The sequence below is a fragment of the Bombina bombina genome, chromosome 10 (assembly GCF_027579735.1).
Source record: "Bombina bombina isolate aBomBom1 chromosome 10, aBomBom1.pri, whole genome shotgun sequence".
Classification (NCBI taxonomy): Eukaryota; Metazoa; Chordata; class Amphibia; order Anura; family Bombinatoridae; genus Bombina; species Bombina bombina.
In genome coordinates this window covers 56,306,707-56,332,896 of record NC_069508.1, presented here as the reverse complement: position 1 = coordinate 56,332,896, position 26,190 = coordinate 56,306,707, and the positions used below count along the sequence as shown (strand labels likewise).

The 26,190-nt window shown below is 35.2% G+C and overlaps 1 protein-coding gene across 2 annotated transcripts in view; it reads right to left on the bottom strand.

Annotated features, from left to right (window-relative positions):
- The window catches only part of PLPPR4 (phospholipid phosphatase related 4), a 225,867-nt gene that overhangs the window by 71,240 nt on the left and 128,437 nt on the right, over nucleotides 1–26,190 (bottom strand). For both annotated transcript variants that reach the window (XM_053693711.1, XM_053693712.1), the window contains exons 2-3: nucleotides 23,005–23,190; nucleotides 7,638–7,767 (exon numbers count right to left, since the gene is read on the bottom strand). In XM_053693711.1, the coding sequence (XP_053549686.1) occupies nucleotides 7,638–7,767; nucleotides 23,005–23,190 (316 nt within the window). The remainder of the gene's footprint in view (nucleotides 1–7,637; nucleotides 7,768–23,004; nucleotides 23,191–26,190) is intronic.

The window sequence follows — 26,190 nt, the reverse complement described above, 5'->3', positions numbered from 1 at the left end:
CGCCTCTGCCGGCACCCTGGTTGTTGGTTAGTGAGAGTGCAGTTCCTAACATTTCTGTATATATATTTATTACTGCTGCTTGATATTACTTGTGCCACACAAGATATTTATAATCTGTATGGAAATTAATTGTATGAATAATACATTTTCTTCTTTGGATCTTTATAGAACACTTTTTTAAAATGCTACTAGGTGATAAGCCTGCCCAGAGGGCAGTCTATTTAAAAATATATATATAAACCCCAAAGCACAAATTACACAAAATAAAAAATGTAAAATTACAGAAAAAAATAAACAAAATCTACCCAAAATAAAAAATTTAAACCTAAACTAATACCCCTATAAAAAATCCCCCCAAAAGTAAAAATACCCCCTAATACAATACTAAACTACCAATAGCCCTTAAAAGGGCTTTTGTAGGGTATCAGCAATCAGCTCTTTTCCAGACCAAAAAAACATAATCTAAAAAACAAAGCCACCCCAAAAAATAAAAAAAGCCTAAGACTAAGCCCCAAATAGGTACTCACTGTTCCTGAAGTCCAGCAGAGAAGCTCTTCAATGTCTTCCAGGCTCCATCATCTTCTATCTTCATTCGGAATGAAGGCGGCATGGAGCAGAGGTGCAGAGCTGTCTTCCCCGATGCAAGGATCCTCAGCGGCAGTCCTCAACAGCGGCGGTCCGCGGCGGCATTGGCGGCGTTCCTCGGAGGCGTGGAGGCTCCTCTTCATCCGATGTCCGTCGTACACTGAAGATTGAATGCAAGGTACCTCATTCAATTTGGGGTACCTTGAAATAAAGAGGATGCTAGAGAAATATTCCGGGTATGATTCAGAACTTATATCTTTTATTTTGCAGGCATTTCATTTTCTATTGAATCATAATTATTTTATTTTCAATGGTGACTTCTTTATATAGCTCAGAGGCACTGCAATGGGGGCGAAATTCGCCCCCTCTTATGCCAACTTGTATTTTGCAGACTTTGAAATTGAGAAGATTTTTGGTGTTAATAATAGTTTCAAAGGTGGCATTAAATTATACACTAGGTATATAGATGACATACTAATAGTATGGGGGGGGTACTATTGGAGAATTGGATAATTTCATTGTTTATTTGAATGATAATGATAATTTGAAATTTACTTTTTTTACCTCAGATACTTGTATACCATATCTAGATCTATTGATCTGTCACACAGCACAGAATTTAATAACAGACGTCTATAGGAAAGAAGTCACTGGCAATACCATACTGAGAGCGGATTCATTTTTTCCTAATCACCTTAAGAAGGGTATACCAAAAGGCCAATATATTAGGGTAAGACGAAACTGCACCAATCTGACCGATTATTGGAAACATGCTAATGATTTGACTCTACGTCTTGTAGATAGAGGTTATGATGTATGTGAACTAAAGCAACTGTCTACACAAGTATCAGGTTTCAACAGGGATACTTTACTTAAAGATAAGATTGGGAACAAGAATAATAACAACAAGAGAAATGGAACAGAACAGAGAGGTATTAATTTCATTACTAAATACAGTAGACAGTATAATGAAATTTGTAACATTATCAGAAAAAGAATGCCCCTTTTGGAGAAAGATAAAGATCTGGAAACAGTTTCCAGTAATTGCAATTTCATTTCATGTAGATCAGATACCATAGGAGACAAGGTAACCAAAAACTTTAGCTCCAGAATAAGTACTAACACTAATGATAGGGGTAACTGGTTACCTAGAAATATTGGTTTCTATAAGTGTGGGGGTAGACCTTGTAAATGTTGTGATTATGCTCTAATAGGAGATAGCTTTACCTCTACTAACACAGGACTTACCTATAACATTAAAAATCGTATCAATTGTAATTCCACATTTATCATCTACCTCATCACGTGTATGTTTTGCAAATTTCAATACGTAGGTCTTACCTCTAGGTGTCTCAAAGATAGGATTAGAGAACACTTGTTGTCCCTGGAAGCAGATGTGCCAAAAACGCCTGTTGTAAAACATTTTTTTGAACATGAGAATAAATTGGATCATTTCAAATTCCAAGGTATTGATCAAGTTACACTAGGTGCTAGAGGTGGTGACAGATATCAGGCACTTAGTAGAAAATAGATATGTGCGATTCATTTCGGATCGATTCGTAAATTCAGCAAATTCGGCAAATTCGGCGATTCGGATCGAACCGAATTTACGAATTAAAATACTGCTGAATTACCGAATAAATCCGAATTACTTCGGATTTATTCGGTAAATTCGGATGGCCATGGATTACACTAGTATTGTACAGTATAAGTCTAATCCCACCTAACACTTACCGAAATTCCGAACCGAACCGAACCAAATCGAACCAAATCCAGCCGAATTTAGTACATAATACTAGTCTAATCCCACCTAACACTTACCGAAATTCCGAATTTCCAAACTGAACTGAACCGAATCGAACCGAATCCAGCCGAATTTATTCGAATCCAAATGAATCCGAAACAAAACCAAACCGAATTTATTCTAATCCGAATGAATCCGAAACAAATCCGAACTGAATTTATTCAAATTTTTACGAATTCGAATCGCTCCGAACCGAAATTCAAAAAAATCCGAATAGATCCGAACCAAACCGAATTTTTTTCGCCATGCACATGTCTAGTAGAAAATAAATTTTCTGGATTTATACTTTGAGGACTGGTTCTCCACTGGGTATCAATAAAATCAGTGATGTTAAATTATATATAGATAGAAGTTGATTTATTTACATCTGTTCCTTTTTGATTTTGACTTTGATCTTTAATCAGAGTAAGTTTTTAATAATGTTGACAAACCTCTTTAACATCATGTACCTATAATAGGTGCATATGCACTTGAATGTTCGGTAATATAAATGTGATTTGAGTTATTCCTCAAGTTTTCTTTCACATGATATGTAATACTTATTGATGGGCTTGCTTTGGTAATGGCTATGTTTGCATGTGCTTATGACAATTGAATGCATTTATGTTGTATACATAAGTTAGCGATATAGTGCAATAGCTGTTTTCACATCAGGCTTGGACTAATGTATTGCATGCAGGGTCCCTATGATATTTTGTTACACTTGTTGTTTTATTGTTAAACTTGTTTTACAATGTGTTCTATTGTAAGCTGTAATTATAATGAAAGTTATGTATCTTTAAATTTGGATGAATTCATTTGGGTGCGAAAAAGTTAAACTGTAGTTGACTTTGTTATACTAGATTGTGATTGGATATTATCATCATTCCCCTTTGATTTAACAGCTGTTAGTAACACTAGTTTCCTTAGCTCTGATGAACTGCCCGTGAGGCAGGAAACGCGTCAGCTGTGGAGTTTGTTTGTATGCTGTGCCGCTATTTTAATGCAAGTACTCAATAAATTGAACTTTTAAATTAAAGGAATCTCTCCCTGCCTTTTTCTCACTGGGACAGCGACATTTGTGCTGTTTGTTACCTTGCATTCCTATTGACTGAAATTTTGAAATCAGCCAATAGGATTAGAGCCACTGAAATCCTATTGGTTGCTCAAATCAGCTAATAAGATTTCAGTAGCTCTCATCCTATTGACTGATTTCAAAATTTCAGCCAATAGGAATGCAAGGTACACCAATAAATATGGGGTACCTTGCATTCAATCTTCAGTGTGCGATGGACGATCGCATGAAGAGGAGCCTCCACACCGATGTGGGCCGCCACCACTGAAGACCACCGCTGAGAACTGCCGCTGAGGATCCGTGCATCAGAGAAGCCAGCTCCGCAACTCCGCTCCATGCCACCTTCGTTCCGGATGAAGATAGAAGATGATGGAGCCGTCTGGAAGAAGACCTTCTCATCCGGACTTCAGGAACGGTGAGTACCTATTTGGAGCTTAGTTTTTTTTTTTTGTTTTTTTTTAAGTTTAGGAATTTAATGGGCTGTAAAAGAGCTGAATGCCCGTTTAAGGGTAATGCCCATACAAATGCCCCTTTAGGGGCAATGGGTAGTTTAGGTTTTTTTAGTGTTAGGTTTTTTTGGTGCAGGGTTTTTACTGTTAGGGGGGACTTAGTATTTTTTAAATGTAAAAGCTGTTTAACTTAGGGCAATGCCCTACAAAAGGCCCTTTTAAGGGCTATTGGTAGTTTAGCTTAGGGGGTGTTTTTATTTGGGGGGGGGGGGCTTTTTTATTTTCATAGGGATTAGGTTTAATATTTTTTATTTTTGATAATTTTGTTTATTTTTTTCTGTAATTTAAGAGTTTATTATTTTTTGTAATTTTAGATTATTTTTTTTTGTAAGTTAATGTTAGGTTGTATTATTTTAATTGTAACTTAGTATTGAGGTTAATTTGGGGGGTGTTAGGTTAGGGGGCTTAGTAATTAAATTAGTTATTTGCGTTATGTTTTTTTTGGCAGTTTAGGGGTTAATAGGTTAATTAGGTGTATTGCGATGTGGGAGTTTGGCAGTTTAGGGGTTAATAGGTTAATTAAGTTTATTGCAATGTGGGGGATTGGCGGTTCAGGGGTTAATAGGTTAATTAGGTTTATTGCGATGTGGGGGGTTGGCGGTTTAGGGGTTAATATTTTAATTATGTTATTTGCAAGTAATACTTTACTATTTTGCTATGTGGGGGTTTGCGGTTTAGGTGTTTGTTAATACTTTGTGCGGGAGGTTAGTTTTTTTTTTTGTTATACTTTGTGAGGGCGGTTAGGTTTTTTATTTATTTCTTGCGGTCGGTTACGTGTTTTTTATTTTTTTCTTGCGGTCGGTTATGTGTTTTTTCGTTATTTTGTGCGGGCGGTTACGTGTTTTTTTGTTATTTTGTGCGGTTGGTTATGTTTTTTTTTTTAAGGCTTCGGGTTTGCCTACGCTGCATCCAGGTGGATTCTTTAGTCTGCCTCGCGCAGCCAACATTCATTTAAGGATGCGTGTGCAACTGCTGACGGTGACGGACACGTTACAAACGCTATTATAGTATAGATAAGTAACATTAGTGTGCTACAGTATGTTCATTCATGTGTAGCATATAGCTTCAGAAAAGTTTGCATTCAACTATCAAAGTGAATTTAATGTACTTCATAATTTAAACATAATCACTTTAAGCTAAGTGGGAGGAAGGAGCTCTTTAGTTTATTTACAGTGTAATAAAGACAAAAAATGGAGGGTTAAGCAAAGCAGATATATGCAAATTGCACAAAGGTTTGTATAACTTTCTATTATATATATAAATATATGTGCGTGTGTGTCTATATATATATATATATATATATATATATGTATGTATGTATGTATGTATGTGTGTCTATATATATGTATGTATATATATATATATATATATATATATATATATATATATATAGTAGAAGTATGCCTCCTAGGGTTTAGTTCCAGTAAAAGATATTAACCCCTTTGCTTTTTCACTCAGCAATAACTTTTATGCCTACGTTTTATGACATTGAAGATTGTTTTACTCAGTCTTGCTTACTGTCAGTTTTATATCAGTACGTTTTGCACTCTGTGTCAGAGCTTGTGCTTTATTAATCACGCAGACTCCAGCCTGTCGCTTATTTTTTTAAACAAATGTAATTTATATTATAAGCTTCATTAAAGCCTAGTTATGTTGGGGTAGACAGAATTAAAATGTATAGAGATTATAAGAGTGAGCCACCTAGTAGTACCCTAAGGTAAATATACCTATACAAAATATACAAGCAAATATATCAGCAGCCATCTTTAGCACAAAATTAGCAATTGTTTTAATAGAAAGACAGCACTATATATTATAAGTATCTAAAATTAGACACCAACAAAAAAAGTTTTTTTTTTTATCACAGTTTAATAAATATCATGTGAATATAACATATTGAATATAGTCATTTACAGATCACAATTAGACTTTAATGATCCAATTACAATAGAAGTGCTATTATTCCACTGATCCAATATCTAGAAAACCTATTCAAATGAACCAAATATAAAAACACAAGAAAAAAAAATCACAACAAATCACTCCTGATGAAGGGATGGGACCCTGAAACGCGTTGTGTGGTAGAAGTCTGGCCAGGCAAGTGTTGCTGTTCTTTTTTTGTTGGTGAATTTGAATAGACCTATTTGATATTAAATTAGTGCGATAAAAACACTTCAGTCGTGATTGGATTGTGAAAGTCTAATTGTGATTTGTATATGACTATATGCAAAATAGTATACAACTATTTGTTGCTATCTAATTTAAGATATTTTCGAGATATAGCTCTGTCTTTCTATTTGAATAATTAAAATTGATATAATTACTCAATTTTTACCCTATATCATCCTGGGACAGAATTTCAATCATTTATCTAAATAATTCTATGTTAATTAGTAAGTAGAACATTATAATTAACAAATCCATCTACAATCTAGAATAGGCATATAAAAGGGCTTTCTTAACATGTAAGGATGGTCGGTTTCTGTACTTGAGTTGGTAATTTGCTGATGGTCTGCTAAGGTCTAATACTATTCGAATTACAATATCTGAACTACTTTTTTGGAACTTGCATGGCCTAGTCAGACATACAACAACCTGACAGCCTGATCTATAATCACAAGGGGAGGATTAATTTCATTTTGATGATAATATGAAACTTAGAAAATAGAAATACTTCCAGCTGCGGCTTCTCATATAACGGCTTAGCAAAATATCGACAGCAGGCTCAGGCTAGAAAGCCCATAAAAAATAAACTTTATTGTACAAACATTAAAAATTAATGTACACTAACACCAGCTGGAACCGAGGTGCCATCTGATGTAATTCACACTGAAGATTAGCAATTTCTCAAAGACGGAGGAGATGCAGAAACTTTGATACTGTGCCATTCGACAGGTAGAACACAACAATAGTACGCGGTTATCGGAGTACTGTGTTTTCAGATATATGAAATGGACTCGTCTGAAATATTAATGCAGATATAATTTACATCTATTTGACATTTTTATAATTTAATTTCTGTTTAATCTGGTCTTATCTGTCAATAATAATGCTCGTTCACTCAGGAATATAGTAATACAATTTGGATTTCATGTACCTTTAACAAGAAACATTGGCACTGTATACCTCTACTTATGTACCAAGCACAATCTAATTTGGCTAAGATTTAAATTAAGATAATCATAATAATTTATAATACATTTTTACGTAATTTGGGGAATTATCTATATATAGAGAAGTTTCAAGAAAAAGATGTTCCTGTTATATTGAGAATTCAGGTATAACAAGTTCAAATGGCGTTCCATCTATAAACTAGGAGTTGCTAAAAACCACATGAGATAAATACAAAGGGGCATATTTAACAATGTGTGAGCGGACATGATACAAAGTAACATATCATGTCCGCTGCACATCGCTGCACATACGCTGTCGTCATTTATCATTGCACCAGCAGTTCTTGTGAACTGCTAGTGCAATGCCGCCCCCTGCAGGGGGTGTCAATCAACACGATAGTATTCGATTGGGTTGATTTCTGTCCGCCGCCTCAGAGCAGGCGGACAAGTTATGGAGCAGCGGTCTTTAGACCGCTGCTTCATAACTTCTGTTTCTGACGAACCTGAAGGTGTAACCGAGTGTATAGTTTATGCATAGTAAATGATTATGGGAATGTTATTTTTAATCTTACCTATAAATCTGACAGCTCTTCTTAAGAAAGAGTTGAAGTTGCATCCTCCAGCATTTATATTAGCCTCTGCCCCAATTCCGTTTTTCCTCTTTGATAGGCAGCAATATAAGATTCCTTCTCCTACCATTATCTGAAGAAACAAAAAGCATGCATAAATAATGCCATTTTATCAACAGACAATATTTTTAACACACACACACACACACACATATATATATATATATATATATATATATATATATATATATATATATATATATATGTATATATTCTGTGTGTGTGTGTATATACAGTGTATATATACACATATATATGTGTATATATATATATATATATATATATATATGTGTGTGTGTGTGTGTGTGTGTGTAACTTAATATGTTTTGTAGTTTTAAACAGCTTTAAACAACATTGCAATTTACCTATGTTATCAAATTTGCTTTAATTGTTTTTGATAATTCCAGTCATATTATTAAAAGCTATTATTGAAAGTTCAGCAAATAACAGACAGATTGATTTTTCTTTTTACGCATGTTGTTTTCCTGTGTGCCACATGAGAATAATAACATTTTAAATATCTTACAAAATGAGTTCTTATAATTGAAAGTTTGGTTTTCTAAAAATAAGCTGAGTAATGTCATAGGTGCAACAGTTTTTTTAATCAAATTGGAAAAGTTAAAAAACAAATCTTTAAATTAAATTTCCATCAATAGAACATTTGGTTAAAGATAATCCAAATGTGTCTGCATCTGTGTGTGTTTGTATAGCAATAGTAAGACCGCTGCTCCTTAAATCCTCTGCCACCTTTTAGGTGATGGACTGAAATCATCCCGATCCAATACGATCGGGATGATTGATGGCCCCTGCTAGCGACCGATTGGCCGCGAGTGAGCAGGGGGCATCATTGCACAAGCATTTCACCAGAAATGCTTGTACAATGTTAAATGCCAACAGCGTATGCTGTCAGCATTTAGCGAGGTTGAGCGGATATGATTCGCTACAGCTCGCCTCTTCATCAATCTACCCCATAGTATCTGTCTGTCCACCCACATAATTCATGCATACAGTGAACAGCTAATAAAGAATGAAATGTTTGATGTCTGCATCAATAAACCCAACTCACCTGAATCAATAATGTAAGGGCTAAAACATATATTGGACATTGGGATCTGGAGCCCAATAAATTGTTCTTGTTCGGTTAGTGGGAAAGATTGTGGCCCAGGCTGTGAACAGGTAATGTTCCACCAAGCCCCTTTGCTTACCATTATGAGTGGGGCTATTTTTCAGCCCCACTCCTCTGCACCCCCTATATTCTATTCTGTATCTTTGAAATCCCTTTTAAATCTCTTCTCTTTTATCTATGTTCTACATATGTCTCCTCTGTACTTTTTCTTTTTATCCCTTTGGAATTCTCCTGCTGCCTCTCATTCTTTCACCTATCAGTCTCTTGTTATATCTTTATATTTCTTCCCTTCTACAGTCCCCTCTCTTCCTAGACACTACTCTCCCCACTTTCTAAGTCCTCCACTTCTTTAATATCTGGTTCTCCCCTATTCATCATCAAATTTTTTCTTTTTCCCTTAAATTTCACCCTTTCTCTATTTTAATGCTCCTCTGTTGCCAATCCCAACTTTCCATAACTTTCACATTTCCCTCTACATACTGCAATTTTTTATATCTTTTTTATATCTCAAGAATGTATTATTATTATACTGTATGTATAAAGTACCAACAATTTTTGCAGCGCTGTCCATGGGTACAAATGATAAGAGAATGATAAAATATTTGTAAGAGAAGACAAAAAATATTTTTAAGAGAAGGCACAGATTATCCAACAAATACAGGAGGAATTGAGGATCCTTTTCCCATGAAAACGTATAATCTAGAAGGGTAGGAAGGTGAGAAAAAGTGGGTGAGGGCTGTAAGGGTGAAAATAATGTTAATACAGAGTTAGATGAGGGCAATTATTAGGTAAATGGAATTCATTTTGGGTGTTGGGTGGTAGGCTTTCTTGAACAAAAATGTATTTTAGGAACATATAAAGGATCACAGATGAGGGGAAAGTCAGACAGCATGAGGAAGTGCGTTCCAGTGGGTTGGTGCTGCACGAGAAAAGTCCTGCAGTCTGGCTTGGGAAGAGCTGATGATAGAACATGCAAGGAGAAGGTTATGTTGGACCTTAAAGGGACATTAAACACTAAATACATGCTAGATAGAATGATGCATTCAAAGAAAAGATTAGTCCATGACTAACATGTAGATGTATTTTTTAAAGTTTCATTAGTTGTTTAAAAAGTGACAAAATAAGTGTAAAGTTTTAGTGTCTATAAAACACTGGGAGCTGCCATGTTGTAACTTGTGTTACATTCTCTGCTGTGGCCAATTAGGGTCAGTTATAAATAGGTCAGCCAATGGTTGTGCTGGATTTAACAGTGTTCTGCACTTCCATTTCTAACAGGAACTGAAAAGCTCACAATTTCAGAATGGAATTACAGGCAAAGAGGACAAAATAAATAATGAAAGTATATTGCAGAGTTGTTTTATTATATACAATTTATCATTTTATATTACCATCTCAAAGTGTTTAATGTCCCTTTAAGGGCGCAAACTGGAGTGTATTTGTTGATTAGTGAGGACAGGTGGGGCAGCGTTGGTAAGGGCTTTGTAGGTGAGGGTGAGCATTTTGAATGTAATTCTGCTGTGAATGAGAAGCCAGTGAAGGGACTCACAGAGAGGTGCAGTAGATAGAGAAAGGTGGATTAGTCTGCCAAATATATTTAGTTACTTGTTTTGATTCTTCTGCCTTCCATCTCTTCTCTTCTCCTCTACACTTTAATTCCCATCTTTCTCTAATTCTGTGTTGTTGTTTTTTTCTACTTCACAATTATTTTGCTTCCCCTTTACATAACTCAGCACCAAACTTTATACATGTTTTTTTTCTCTCTCTTCCTCTCTATATTGTCACATTTACTTGCCATTCCTTACTTTTCCTCTCCCCCTATTTATCTCATTATTTCGGACCCTTTCTTTCTCAGTCTCTAGTTGAGCATTATTATATTTCCATTTTGGATCACTTTCCCCTTTCCAATTTCCCTTTTTATAAACTTTCACTCAGGTTTCACATATTATCCCTAGCTGTATTTTTGTCTCACTGTGCCTTTGTCTCTTATGTTCTTTCCCTGTTTCCATATTTTTCCACTATTTTTCCTTCTTCCCCTGCATCCTTCCTCTTGCATCCTTTCCTCCATTTTTTCCTTTTCCCCTCAGCTCCTTTTTTCCCTTTATTTCACTCATAAATATTCTTTCACTGCCACTGTTTCCCATCCATATACTGTCTTTAGGGTTGTTCCAACTTTATCACATTTTCTTTCTTCTCTAGTCCCCATCTCTCTTTCTTTTTTCATTTTGTACCAATTTTATTTATTGTTGTCATTTTAATCTTAAACCATCCTTTATGATACTTTGTCCAAATTATTATTATACTCCTTTATCTTCCTTGTTTTCTTCTCTATATTTCTACCATTTATTCAACCCATATCCCATTCAGTTCCTGCTGCAGTTGCACTCTATCATCATGTTGCTAATCAGAGCTCCCTCTAGTGGCTGACATATTATGTTAAAAAAGAAAAAAAACTAATAAACAGTAAAGCCAACCCTGCTTTCATGTAAAATCTGTTTGAACTAAAGAATGTTATTCTTATTTCAATTATCTTCTATACATATAATTTGAACTGTGATAACTTTGCTAATATTTTGATAAAAAGGTATTATGGGAAGCAGCATCAGTAGCATTAATACCTTTCAATCAGGATTAGATAGTGCAGTTATAGCATGATAATGTTTTCTATAATAAATGCTTATCCTGTTAGGTTTGTTATTATAATAAATTAATATGCAAAGTGTGAAGAGCAAATATGTGTAACTCATCCGCAGTAGATATTGTCATTAATAAACTGTCAAGTGACACTGTTTTTGTCACGCCACGCCACTCTACTTAAGCCTTACATCAAGAATAGATATAGCCGACTCAAAGCTCCTCCTCCTCCGCTCCTGGTCCATGGCAACCCTGAATATGAGGTTGCTAAGATCCTGGACTCCAGATACAGATGCAGACAACTGTAGTATCTTGTACATTGGAAGGGTTATTCTGTGGCAGATCGTTCCTGGGTTCCTGCCCGTGACGTATATGCTCCATCTTTAATCTCCAGATTCCATGTTGCTCATCCTTTGAAGCTGATTCTGGTTCCCGGAGGGAACCCTTGACAAGGGGGCTATGTCACACTGCGCTGCTCTAGTTGTTGTTAGGGGCGCGGCATCTTCTTTCCCTGCTCATTGTCTACTCTGCATGATTAACCCTTATTGCTCCGGATTGCCTTACTGTTGATGAACCCTGCCCGTCTGACTACTCTGCTTGATTAACCCCTATTGCTCTGGATTGCCTTATTGTTGATGAACCCTGCCTGTCTGACTACTCTGCCTGATTAACCCCTATTGCTCTGGATTGCCTCTCTGTTGCCAAAACCTACCTGCCTGACCATTCTAGTGGTTTACCTTTTGGATTGCTTTACCATTGCCAAACCCTGCCTGACCATTCTAGTGGTTTACCTTTGAACTGCCTTACTGTTGCCTAACCCTGTCTGCCTGACCTTTCTAGTGGTTTACCCCTGAAATGCCTTTCTCTGACACCCTGCCTCTTGCCGCCAAATTCTATCCTGCCTGTGGTGAGTGCCTCTTACCTCATCTTGCAAACTTTCTATGCTCTGGGATATTCCCTATCATTCCGGCTTGACGGCGGGATAAGAAGACTACTGGCCGAGTTTGGTCTGATAGTGGAATATCCCACGAGCATTACAGTTTTATTGTACATTGTTTCATTGAAAATAGGTTCACAGAAATATGGACATTTTAGAGAAGAATAAAATATTGGTGATACTATAAAATGTTTATTTTGTGGTGCATTCTAAATTCATACTTCTTGGTTTGAGCTAATATTTTAGTTAATCAGAGATTGGTGATGCCGTATAATGGGCCAGATTACAAGTGGAATGCTAAGTAACTTTTTTACTTTTGCGTTATTTGCGCTCAAAGTAAAAATGTATCAAGACTGCATTAGCTTTGGTATTACAGGATGAAAGTAAAAGGTTAGCGCCTGAGCGAAAAAAATGAGTCGAGCTAACTTTAGGACTTCGCAACCATGTTAGCTTCTCCCCATAGACTACATTGTTTTAGACAAACTGTGCTAAAGTCAAAATGAGTTAGGAATAATTTAAATTCCAATGTTCTTCACATAGAAGACAATGTTCTTTTATTTTAAAAAAATTGTTTCTATATATATAATTATTTTAAAAAAAATACAAAACAAATATATATGCAAAGAGAAAAAGAGAAAAATAGTGACTCTTAGCCCTGCACAAAGGTATTTTGACAATAATAATTTGACAAGAAAGAAGGAACACTCGGTAAAACGGGTTGCTGACAAAATGTTTCTTTATATTACTCAAAAATATAAGTTACAATTTATATAATAAATGGCAACAATAATCAAACCAGCAATGAGTCCCAGTTATTTGTATAGGATTATAAAATTAGCAAAATCCTATAGAAAATACCCATAGAGGCCTCAATAGTAGGGTCACAATGTCCATTTCTTTCAAGGATAATTGCAGAGAGTATACTTTATACCCATATTGTGTTGGCCATTATACAGCCTAATAGTAGGAACAGTTCACATTGACCATGTTTAAACAGAGCATACATTTGGGATTGGAACCTGTGAGATTATGGATTCAACTTGGTTAACACCGCTGTAATAGACAGAAAATATTGCTACTCAGTATGAAATGACACTCTTGGAAAATTTGCTTAGGGTTAATTATGGTCAATGATACAAACAAACAAACCTCCCTTGTGTGCAGTTTGTTCAGCTACTGTTAGCACTTCTCAATTTAGGGCTGATTACGGTCCGTGATTCAAACGAACCTTCCTGGTGTGCAATACATTCAGCTGCTGCTAGCATTTGTCAGTTGAAGCGGTGCTTATCCCAAAACATTTCCATATATTTACCAACTCCGTGTTCCAACATCCAAACGCACTTAGTGGCTAAGCAAATTTTCCAAGAGTGTCATTTCATACTGAGTAGCAATATATGATGTCTATTACAGCAGTGTTAACCAAGTTGAATCCATAATCTTACAGGTTCCAATCCCAAATTTAGTTGTAATTGGTTGCAGAATCCATGTGATTTAAAATCTGCCTAAAAACTCCTCTTTTTTTCTTTACTTTGATCCCAGGTTGAAATTGTGTCAGTACAATAGTTACCTATGTTACCATGTATCTTTATTACCTTTACACTTTATATTTATCCACTTACGGCAATTGAATGGGTTACATTAAACATTACAACTTAAGTTAAGAATTATGTATTCACAAATATTTTGATTGTATGTTTTAATAATTTAACTATAAGTGATAATAATGTGATGATATAGTGCCACAGAAAATATTATACAAATAGTTCCTAGATTCTATTGCTACAATGTGCTTGTAATTGTTTTTATATTTGTAGATAGAGACAACATATTGGAAATGGTATGAGTATTATTGCAGATTCTTTTGTATCATTTTAATAAAAAATTGTTTGGGGGGATACTTATTAATAAATTTATTTAGGTATACTTATTAGTCTAGACATACATCAGGCTTCTAATATTATTCTCAATTTCTCCCATTTTATGATTTATAATTTACAAAAAAGGGGCAAAATTAATCTCCTCATTCAGACCTAGGGTTTTTAACGCTTTTAGATTGAAGATCCATTTACATTCTACTTGAAGTTATTTCTGATCCAGATTTCTACCCCTGCCTTGCATATTGATAGCTTCTAGGCCTCTAAATCGCAGTAATGTCTTATTGCTATTATGGAACTCTAAAAAATGTCTTGCTATTGCACTATATTTTATATTGTTATTTTTGATGTCTCTTTTATGTTCTTTTATGCGCTCCCTAAGCTCCCTATAGGTTTTCCCTATGTAGTACATTGGGCAGTTGCAAAATAACAAATAAACTATACCTTCGCTGCCACATGATATATGGCCTTTAATTTTATTCTTAGTTCCATATTTTTCAATAAAATTGTCAGTTGCCATATTTTGGCATACTGAACGATGACTTCCTCTGCATTAATCCAGCAAGGTTGATTTTGATTTGGAGTTAAAATGACTCCTTACCAGATTATCTTTGAGATTTCTCGCCTTCCTTGGAGTTAAAGAGGGCCCTGTGCCTACTATTTCTGCTATCAGTGGTTCTGCTTGGAGAATATGCCAATGTTTTTGTGAAATTTGCCTAATTTCTTTCCATTTATTATGGTAAGTAGTTATAAAGTATTTGTATTTTCATTTTCTTTGCTGCCATATAACAGTTCATTTCTATTTTTTCCTTTGGATCTATTACAGGCTCTTTTTAGAACATTATTGGGGTAACCTCTCTCTTTAAGCCTCTCCTTTAATTCACTGACTTCCAGTTTAAAATAATTTGTTTTCATCTGAACAGTTTCTTTTTAAACGTAAATATTGGCCATACGGAATATTATTAATTAGGTTCTGAGGATGATGACTGTTTTATAACAGCAAAGTATTTCCTGCTATCAGTTTCCTATATGTGAATGTTTCTATCTTGTTCTCTGTTCTTATGTTCAAATCCAATAAATTAATGCTGGCTGTACTCTGGGAAAATGTAAATTTTAAATTCCAATTGTTGATATTTAGGTTTTCCATGAATTTTAATAATTTTTCTTTTGAATCTTCCCAAATTAGAAATACATCATCTATAAATCTTAGCCAAAGGCTAATACAATTTTCTCTATTGAATTCACTATCTAGGACACAGTCCTGTTCCCACTTTCCCAGATACAGACATGCATAAGTGGGGGTGCAACATGTCCCTATAGCTGTTCCCAATACTTGCTCGTAATACTTCCCATTGAATATAAAAAAGTTATGTTCTAAAATAAACATTAATAATTCCACTACAAAATCAGTGTGCCTGTCATATAGTCTACCTCTCTTTTTTTAGAAAATATTTACAAGCCTCGACTCCTAATTTATGTGGAATTGATGAGTATAATGACTCCACATCAATTGCAACTAGAAGTGTGTCTTGGTTCACAGGAATATCATCTAAATTCTTTAATACATCTATGGTATCCTTTGTGTATGATGGTAAGTTAAAAAGAAATGGTCTGAGGCAAAAATCTACATATTCTGAAATCTTTTCAGTTAGTGAACCTATTCTGCAGATTATTGGTCTACCGGGTAGTGTAATTTTACCTTTATGTAATTTAGGGATTGTGTAAAATGTAGGTGTAATTGGAAATTCTACCTTTAAATAATCAAACTCCTTTTTATTTATTATATTATCTTCCATGGCTTTGGAGAGTATTATATGTAGTAGATCATTATATTTTTCTGTGGGATCAGATTTTATTAGTCTGTACTGTTTCTTATCTTTTAACTGTCTAGTACATTCCTCTACATAATCAGTAGTCTTTAAAACTACCACGTTGCATCCCTTGTCCAATGGCTTAATTGTTATGGTTGAATCATCTATTAAATCTTTTACAGCTTTTCTTTGTTCCAAATTTAAACTGTCTATAAAACCTGTATTTATATCCAAATGGTTGATATCCTTTTCAATCATTTTTAAAAAATTGTGTACCATGGGTGATGAGGAAAATGCAGGCATATATTTTGATTTCGGCATTAAGTCACTAAAGCCTATTTTCATGTTTTCATCATCCCTGGTATCTTGTGAATTCTCAACAGGATTATTCTCTTTTTCAAGAGATTCTAGACTACGTAATGATTGTTTATCATGTATATTCAATGCTTGAATTTTATTATAATTTAAATGTTGTATTTTTCAAAATAACTTTTCTAGAAAACAAATTCAAGTCTTTTACTAAAGTAAATTTGTCACATTTGGCTGTTGGGGAGAAAGTTAAGCCCTTACTTAATGTTTCAATATGTGCTGTGCTTAATTCTTTAGAGGATAGGTTTACTACATTTGTTTGTTCTTTTTCTCTTTTTGTTGATATCTGGTTTGATAGCATTTCCTCCCTCTCTGGTTTCCGATGTTTCCTCCCCCCTTCTCCTTTTGTGATTGATTTGGGATCTAAAAAACCTTTTTGTTTGTCTCTATACAGGTATGTTTGTTTTGTTTTTTGTTGTTCATTACTACTTGAATTGTCTGCTTCTGAACTACTTGTGAAGGAATAGTCATATATTTTATTTTCATTATAGTCTGCCCAGTCTCTCTGAAATTTTTGCTTTTTTCTGAATTTGATTGAGTCTTGTACTTTCCTTATCTCCATTTTTACTATTCCTAATTGTATTCATATTCCTCATTATCCTTCCACTTATCTATATTATCCTTTTGATACTTTAAGATCATTCTGTATTTGAGTTAATCTTAATTTATTTTCCTCTACCATTAATCTCATCCATTTTTCTGAACATTCACTAGCATATTCATCCCATTTTATTTGAACATTTTCTAGGAGTGGATCATTTAAATTAGAACCAGGTCTTTTTTTATCCTCAATCCTCTTGGTAACATTTTTGATTCTAAATATTTATTTAGACTTGAAATTTCCCATTTTAATCTTTGTTCTTTAAATAATTTATTTTTATATTCTTTAAAAGTTTTGTATATGCTAGTGTTGTCTGTGGTTTCAGTGTTTATATTTCCTACTTGTGTTGGTATAGTAAATGTTTCAAAAGCCCATTCATTTTCATTAAGTTCAGCCATGTGGATAATTTAAATAAAAGCTTTTTGTTGAAACACTCTTTCAGCAAACCTCAAAGTTCACCAGTGTGCCTTCATTCCTAAATATGAAAGGGTGTGCTCGGTAAAGGAAAGACCACTTAAAGGTCAGAAAATGAATTTATAGATATATACCAGAACTACTCTAAATTTAAAGTCACCTTTTAGCCAACGGTATAGGAATACCTATTTACAACTGTTCGCTTGTGCACGGAGAGTCAAAAATATTTATTATGCAAAGAGAAAAAGAGAAAAGTAGGGACTCTTAGCCCAGCACAAAGGTATTTTGACAATAATTATTTGACAAGCAAGAAGGAACAGTCAGTAAACCGGGTTGCTGACAAAATGTTTCTTTATATTACTCTAAAATATGTTACACTTTATATGATAAATGGCAACAATAATCAAACCAGCAATGAGTCCCAGTTATTTGCATAGGATTATAAAATTAGCAAAATCCTATAGAAAATACCCATAGAGGCCTCAATAGTAGGGTCACAATGTCCATTCCTTTCAAGGATAATTGCAGAGAGTATACTTTATACCCGTATTGTGTCGGTCATTATACAGCCTAATAGTAGGAACAGTTCACAATGACCATGTTTAAACAGAGCATAAATTTGGGATTGGAACCTGTGAGATTATGGATTCAACTTGGTTAACACCACTGTAATAGACATCATATATTGCTACTCAGTATGAAATGACACTCTTGGAAAACTTGCTTAGCCACTAAGTGCCTTTGGATATTGGAACACAGAGTTGGTAAATATATGGAAATGTTTTGGGATAAGCACCGCTTGAACTGACAAATACTAGAAGCAGCTGAATGTATTGCACACCAGGGAGGTTCGTTTGAATCACGGACCGTAATCAGCCCTAAATTGAGAAGTGCTAACAGTAGCTGAACGAACTGCACACAAGGGAGGTTCGTTTGTTTGTATCACGGACCGTAATTAACCCTAAGCAAATTTTCCAAGAGTGTAATTTCATATTGAGGTGCAATATTTGCTGTCTATTACAGCGGTATTAACCAAGTTGAATCCATAATCTCACAGGTTCCAATCCCAAGTTTATGCTCTGTTTAAACATGGTCAATGTGAATTGTTCCTACTATTAGGCTGTATAATGGCCGACACAATACGGTATAAAGTATACTCTCTGCAATTATCCTTGAAAGGAATGGACATTGTGACCCTACTACAGGGAGTGCAGAATTATTAGGCAAGTTTGTATTTTTTAATTTTATTATTGAACAACAACCATGTTCTCAATGAACCCAAAAAACTCATTAATTTCAAAGCTGAATAGTTTTGGAAGTAGTTTTTAGTTTGTTTTTAGTTATAGCTATTTTAGGGGGATATCTGTGTGTGCAGGTGACTATTACTGTGCATAATTATTAGGCAACTTAACAAAAAACAAATATATACCCATTTCAATTATTTATTTTTACCAGTGAACCCAATATAACATCTCAACATTCACAAATATACATTTCTGACATTCAAAAACAAAACAAAAACAAATCAGTGACCAATATAGCCACCTTTCTTTGCAAGGACACTCAAAAGCCTGCCATCCATGGATTCTGTCAGTGTTTTGATCTGTTCACCATCAACATTGCGTGCAGCAGCAACCACAGCCTCCCAGACACTGTTCAGAGAGGTGTACTGTTTTCCCTCCTTGTAAATCTCACATTTGATGATGGACCACAGGTTCTCAATGGGGTTCAGATCAGGTGAACAAGGAGGCCATGTCATTAGATTTTCTTCTTTTATACCCTTTCTTGCCAGCCACGCTGTGGAGTACTTGGACGCGTGTGATGGAGCATTGTCCTGCATGAAAATCATGTTTTTCTTGAAGGATGCAGACTTCTTCCTGTACCACTGCTTGAAGAAGGTGTCTTCCAGAAACTGGCAGTAGGACTGGGAGTTGAGCTTGACTCCATCCTCAACCCGAAAAGGCCCCACAAGCTCATCTTTGATGATACCAGCCCAAACCAGTACTCCACCTCCACCTTGCTGGCGTCTGAGTCGGACTGGAGCTCTCTGCCCTTTACCAATCCAGCCACGGGCCCATCCATCTGGCCCATCAAGACTCACTCTCATTTCATCAGTCCATAAAACCTTAGAAAAATCAGTCTTGAGATATTTCTTGGCCCAGTCTTGACGTTTCAGCTTGTGTGTCTTGTTCAGTGGTGGTCGTCTTTCAGCCTTTCTTACCTTGGCCATGTCTCTGAGTATTGCACACCTTGTGCTTTTGGGCACTCCAGTGATGTTGCAGCTCTGAAATATGGCCAAACTGGTGGCAAGTGGCATCTTGGCAGCTGCACGCTTGACTTTTCTCAGTTCATGGGCAGTTATTTTGCGCCTTGGTTTTTCCACACGCTTCTTGCGACCCTGTTGACTATTTTGAATGAAACGCTTGATTGTTCGATGATCACGCTTCAGAAGCTTTGCAATTTTAAGAGTGCTGCAACCCTCTGCAAGATATCTCACTATTTTTGACTTTTCTGAGCCTGTCAAGTCCTTCTTTTGACCCATTTTGCCAAAGGAAAGGAAGTTGCCTAATAATTATGCACACCTGATATAGGGTGTTGATGTCATTAGACCACACCCCTTCTCATTACAGAGATGCACATCACCTATTATGCTTAATTGGTAGTAGGCTTTCGAGCCTATACAGCTTGGAGTAAGACAACATGCATAAAGAGGATGATGTGGTCAAAATACTCATTTGCCTAATAATTCTGCACTCCCTGTATTGAGGCCTCTAGGGGTATTTTCTATAGGATTTTGCTAATTTTATAATCCTATACAAATAACTGGGACTCATTGCTGGTTTGATTATTGTTGCCATTTATCATATAAAATATAACATATTTTTGAGTAACATAAACAAACATTTTGTCAGCAACCCGGTTTACAGAGTGTTCCTTCTTTCTTGTCAAATTATTATTGTCAAAATACCTTTGTGCTGGGCTAAGAGTCACTATTTTTCTCTTTTTCTCTTTGCATAATAAATATTTTTGACTCTCCGTGCACAAGCGAACGGTTGTAAATAGGTATTCCTATACCGTTGGCTAAAAGGTGACTTTAAATTTAGAGTAGTGCAGGTATATATCTATAAATATATATATATATATATATATATATATATATATATATATATTTATGTGTATATAATACAGTTTTATTTTAAAATAAAAAAAAAATTCTATGTGAAGAACATTGGAATTTAAAATATTTTATATTTAAAATACACATTAAAGATGAATAAAATTATATTGCATGTTTCAAGGTATTTGAGTGGGAAGGGCTCACAAGTGTGTGTATGTGTGTATATATATATATATATATATATATATATATATATATATATATATATATATGTGTGTGTATATGTGTCAGTACTCAAAAAATGTGCCGGCACTTACTGATTATTGATTAAAATATTGTGTTCAGTAACTTCCAAAATTGCACAGTCATGATATCCATTGTAATTAATGGTCGCGCTTGAATGAAGTCTGCCATGCTAACCCTTCTCTGGATGATGCATTTTACCATGGACTTGGTAATAATGGTAGTTTAAAGAGATACGGAACTCAGATTTTTTCTGTTATGATTCAGACAGAGCATGCAAGTCTAAGCCACTTTCTATTATACGCCTATTATCAATTTTTCTTTGTCTCACGAACCGGCCCATCTTTGGTTCAGCACCTGGGTAGCGCTTGCTGTTTGGTGGCTACATTTTGCCAGAGTGTCGCTATGTACAGAATGTAAGAAACAACATCTAAATTAGCTCTATATGTAAAACACATGGTGTGTCACTGAAATCTGTAGATGCTGTCCCAGATTGATTATAGAACAAGCAAGATGAGTGTATCAAACATATAAAAGAACAGTAATTATTAAATATGTTATAGAATATATTGTTGTATATAGTTACATGAAAATGATCACATACCAGGTGGTAAAAACTAACCAGAAATGTATTATTCCAAACCTAGGTATTCATTGTTCACTAGCAAATAGGGATGGCCTCTGCAGCTCTATAGGTGTAAGTGCATATTTATATCTTTAAAGAAACAGTTGGTTTATTCAGCAAAGGAGCATATTTGTTCTTAAAGGGACAGTCTACTCCAGAATTTTTATTTTTTAGAAAGATAAATAATCCCTTTTGTTACACATTCCTCAGTTTTGCATAGCCAGCACGGTGATATTAATAGGCTTTTTACCTCTCTGATTAACTTGTATCTAATCCTCTGCAGACTGCCTCCTTAGTTCTTTTGACAGACTTCCATTTTAGCCAATCAGTGTTGACTCCTAGGTAAATCCACGAGTGTGAGCGCAATGTTGTCTTTATGGCATACATAAACTAATGCCCTCTAGCTTTAAAAAAACTGTCAAAATCCCTTGAGAGAAGAGATGGCCTTCAAGAGCTTTGAAATTAGCATAAGAGCCTACCTAGGTTTAGCTTTAAACAAAGAATACCAGAAGAACAAAGCAAATTTGATAATAAAAGTAAATTATAAAGTTGTTTAAAATTACATACCCTATCTGAATAATGAAAGTTTGGTTTTGACTTTACTGTCCCTTTAACAAACAAGAGTGCAGAATACATTTTAAAATGCCATGTTTTAAAGAAACATTAAAGTCCAAATAAAACTTTAATGATTCAAATAAAGTGTAATTTTAATCGTTCCAATTTACTTTGAATAATAAATTTGCTTTGTTCATTTGGTGCACTTTGTTGAAGAGTAGGCTCAGGAGAACTACTGGAAGCTAGCTGGTAATCAAATTACAAAAGGCTCATCAGGAGATCAAACGACAAGATGCATATAGGTTTAGCTAGTAAATAGCTTCCAGGAGTGCATTGCTGCTCCTGAGCCTACTTCAACAAAGGATACTAAGAGAACTAAGCAGATTTAAAAATATAAATAAATTGATTGCCTGCTCTATTTAAATTATAGAAGTTTAGTTTAGCCTTTACTGTTCCTTCAAATTAAACAAAACACTGAGCTTAATGTTTCCCTGATTAATCTGATTGAAAAAAATACCACAATGCTGAGCTGCTGTCAATAAACTTACAATACCAAAGACATTTTATTGTTAATAAGTGTATCATATACTTGGTCTTGAAACACCTCATTTAACAGACCTCGCAACTATCCCTATTTGAGAGAGACAGTCCCTGATTCTGAGCTATGTCTCGCAGTTCTTCTGAGACAGTCATTTGCCCTTAAACTGTCCAGACACACCCACTGACCATCCAGACACACCCACTGACCACCCAGACACACCCACTGACCAACCAAACACACCCACTGACCACCCAGACACACCCACTGACCAACCAAACACACCCACCCACAATCCCACCCACTAACTACCCATGATCCCATCCCTCCCAACACAGTTCCACCCACAGAAGGGTGGTGGGCCTCCAAAGACCACCATAGTCCCTGACACCAAGCCACAAATGATGTAAGCCATTAAATCCATAAATATCAGTGTTTTACATATAAAAAGATAGATTAGACACTCACAGTTGCAGCTGGTCCTGCAAATGATAAACAAAGTAGCATCAGGAATGGGATAGACTCCTGTGTGGGCTCAATATAGGGCATACTTAAACTTCTGTCATAGCAGTTAAATCCTGAATGAACCGGCTTGAAGACGTCTGTCAGCTCCAGAAAATAAAGACTCACTACTGATGATGCCAATATGGGAAGCTAATGAAGAAAACACAAAATATACATAAGTAAATATGTTAACAGAGATGCATTGTGTACAGAAAACAATTAGAAAACATTAAATGATTGGTATTTTTTTATGCTTTCTGAATTTTAAATTTAAAGGGTCATGCAACCCAATTTTTTTTTTTCATGATTTAGAAAGAACGTGGCATTTTAAACAACTTTACAATTTTTTTATATTGTCTAATTTGCTTAATTCTCTTGATATCCTTTGTTGAAAAGCAAATCTAGATAGGTTCATATTCTGATGATTGGTGGCTGCACATAGATGCCATAGAGGCTTAGATACAAGGTAATTACAGAGGTAAAAAGTATATTAATATAACAGTGTTGGTTATGCAAAACTGGGAAATGGGTTATAAAGGGATCATCTATCTTTTTAAACAATAAAAACTCTCAAGTAGACTGTCCCTTTTAAAAAGAATAGGCAGCTTTTCTAAAGCACATATACTGCAAAGCATTTCACAAAATCATGTTGTGACTTTGTACTATATCCCTTTTATGTAATTCTAATTACAATTAAACTCCCCTATTGTACTAAGAATGGCTAACTTATAAGATAGTACATTACCTTATAAACAAATGTGAGTCACTTTTTATTTGACAGTTTTTAACATTTAAGGGACATTAAATGCCTACTGCTTTTGTGTAAAAAATGTGCTTTGCCTCACATTCCCTAGACAAACCAAAAATCATAGAACAAGCTTTTATTTTTTTTTACATAGAGGTGTTTAACCACTTAATCACCAAAGAGAGAATTATTCTGTCATGGAACCATTGAGCAAACTGAAGCTGTGTCCTTAAGGGATTTACTGTCCTTTAAGGCTGTCAGGATCATAGCATGCTTTGTTAAAGTAAAATATTCCATGTAACAAGGCACCTTGATGAATTTACATAGATTACCAATATGTATTGATCCGCATTTTTTGTAGTTATTATCTTTATCATTAAAGCTGTCACCATATTTTTTCCTCTTCTCATACTGTATAAATACAGACAGAAACTGCTTGGGACTGGTATAGGTTTGGATTTCAGGATAGTTTGGAGAAGGGATGGAACTAAGTGTAAACAACAGTATCCTAAAGGGCCAGTAAAGTCATAATTAGACATTCATGATTTAGACAGAGAATACAATTTGAAAAAACTTTGAAACAACTTTCCAATTTTTTTTTTATTTCATTTGCTTCCTTCTCTTGATATCCTTTGCTGAAAGGTTTATATAGGCAAGCTCAGGAGCAGCAAAGAACCTAGGTTTTAGATGATGATTGGTGGCTGCACGTATATACCTATTGTCATTGGCTCAACCATGTGTTCGATTAGAAACTATTAGTGCATTGCTGCTCCTTCAACAAATGATAAGAAGAGTATGAAACAAATTAGATAATAGAAGTAAATTAGAAAGTTGTTTAAAACGTTATTCTATAGCTGAATCATGAAAGAAAAAAATGTCATCTCCCTTTAAGTCATTTAGGCAATATGTAAAAGTCATAATGCAGCTTATACATGCAAACTAAAAACAAAAAAAGTTTGGATTTCAAAATCAGTTTGGATTTTGGAATTCCAGATTTAGGGATTTGTACCTGTATTGGAATCAGGGAAAAATGTATCTTTCACAATTCAAATAGAACATGCAGTTTTAGGAGATTTTTCCAATTTAGTTTTTTTTTTTTAATCAAATTTTGCACATTCTTTTTATATACACACTTTCTGAGGCACCAGTTCCTACTGAGCATGTGCACAAATGTACAGGTTATACATATACTAGTCTGTGATGAGCTAATGGCTGTCATGTGGTACAGGGGGAGGGCATAATCTACTGCTTGTTTGAAATTCATAAAAAGTGTTATTACGCTGTCTTTCTCTTATCCATGTGTTATTTATGCAATACTATTGTATTTAGTGGTCCTTTAAATATCTTAGGAATTAATTCAGTCAAAATATAATGCCTGTAAATTGAATTTATCATTCACAACGTTAGAATGCTAAGCAGTCTTTTTGTTGGAAGTTGCATGATATTGTTCTTGCTCAAAGCTACATTGTTTATAATGGTCAAATGTATTTAGCAAACTATCATGTCCTACCACTGAAGAATCATTTCATTACAACCTGCTCTTACCCAGATCACCAGCAGTATTTAAAGTGACAGTCAAGAAAAAAAAACACTTTGCTGATTTAAACAGGACACGTAATTTTAAACAACTTTCCAATTTACTTTTAATACCAATCTTGCTTTGTTCTCTTGGTATTCTTAGTTGAAACCTAAACCTAGGAGGTTCATATGCTAATTTTTTTTAACTTGTAGGCCGCCTCTAATCTGACAGTATTTTGACAGTTTTTCTCCACTTGAGAGCGTTAGTTCATGTGTTTCATATAGATAACATTGAGCTCAGGCACATCAGGGGCCCGATCCGATAAAAATCGTCGCCCGCAAAAGCCGGCGACGCCAATATTTGCGCTGGTTTGGTATCCTATATACGGCGTAACTTAGAAGTTACACGCGTATATTTCTGCCGTCGCCCATAGTTTTTTGGGCCATAGGTAGGTATACCAAACCAGCGCAGTTTGGTATCTAATATACAGCGTAAGGACTTACGTGGCGAAAATGGAGAAATCTTACTCCATTTTCACCTCGCCACAAAAAGCAGCCGTAAGAAGCCTTACGCTGACTATTGGAGCCCCGTAACTCCCTAAACTACCTGCTAAATAAAACCTAACACCTAACGCATGCGCAATGTCTATCTACCTGTCAACCGCGATCCCCCGCCGCAATCCCTAATAAAGTTATTAACCCCTAAACCGCCGCTCCCGGACCCCGCCGCCATCTACATAAACTAACCCCCTACTGTGAGCCCCTAAAACCACCACCATCTAACTAATCTATCCCCTAATGTGAACCCCTAAAACCGCCGCCATCTACCTTATCTATCCCCTAATCTGACCCCTTACACCGCCGCCACCTATATAAAAATTATTAAC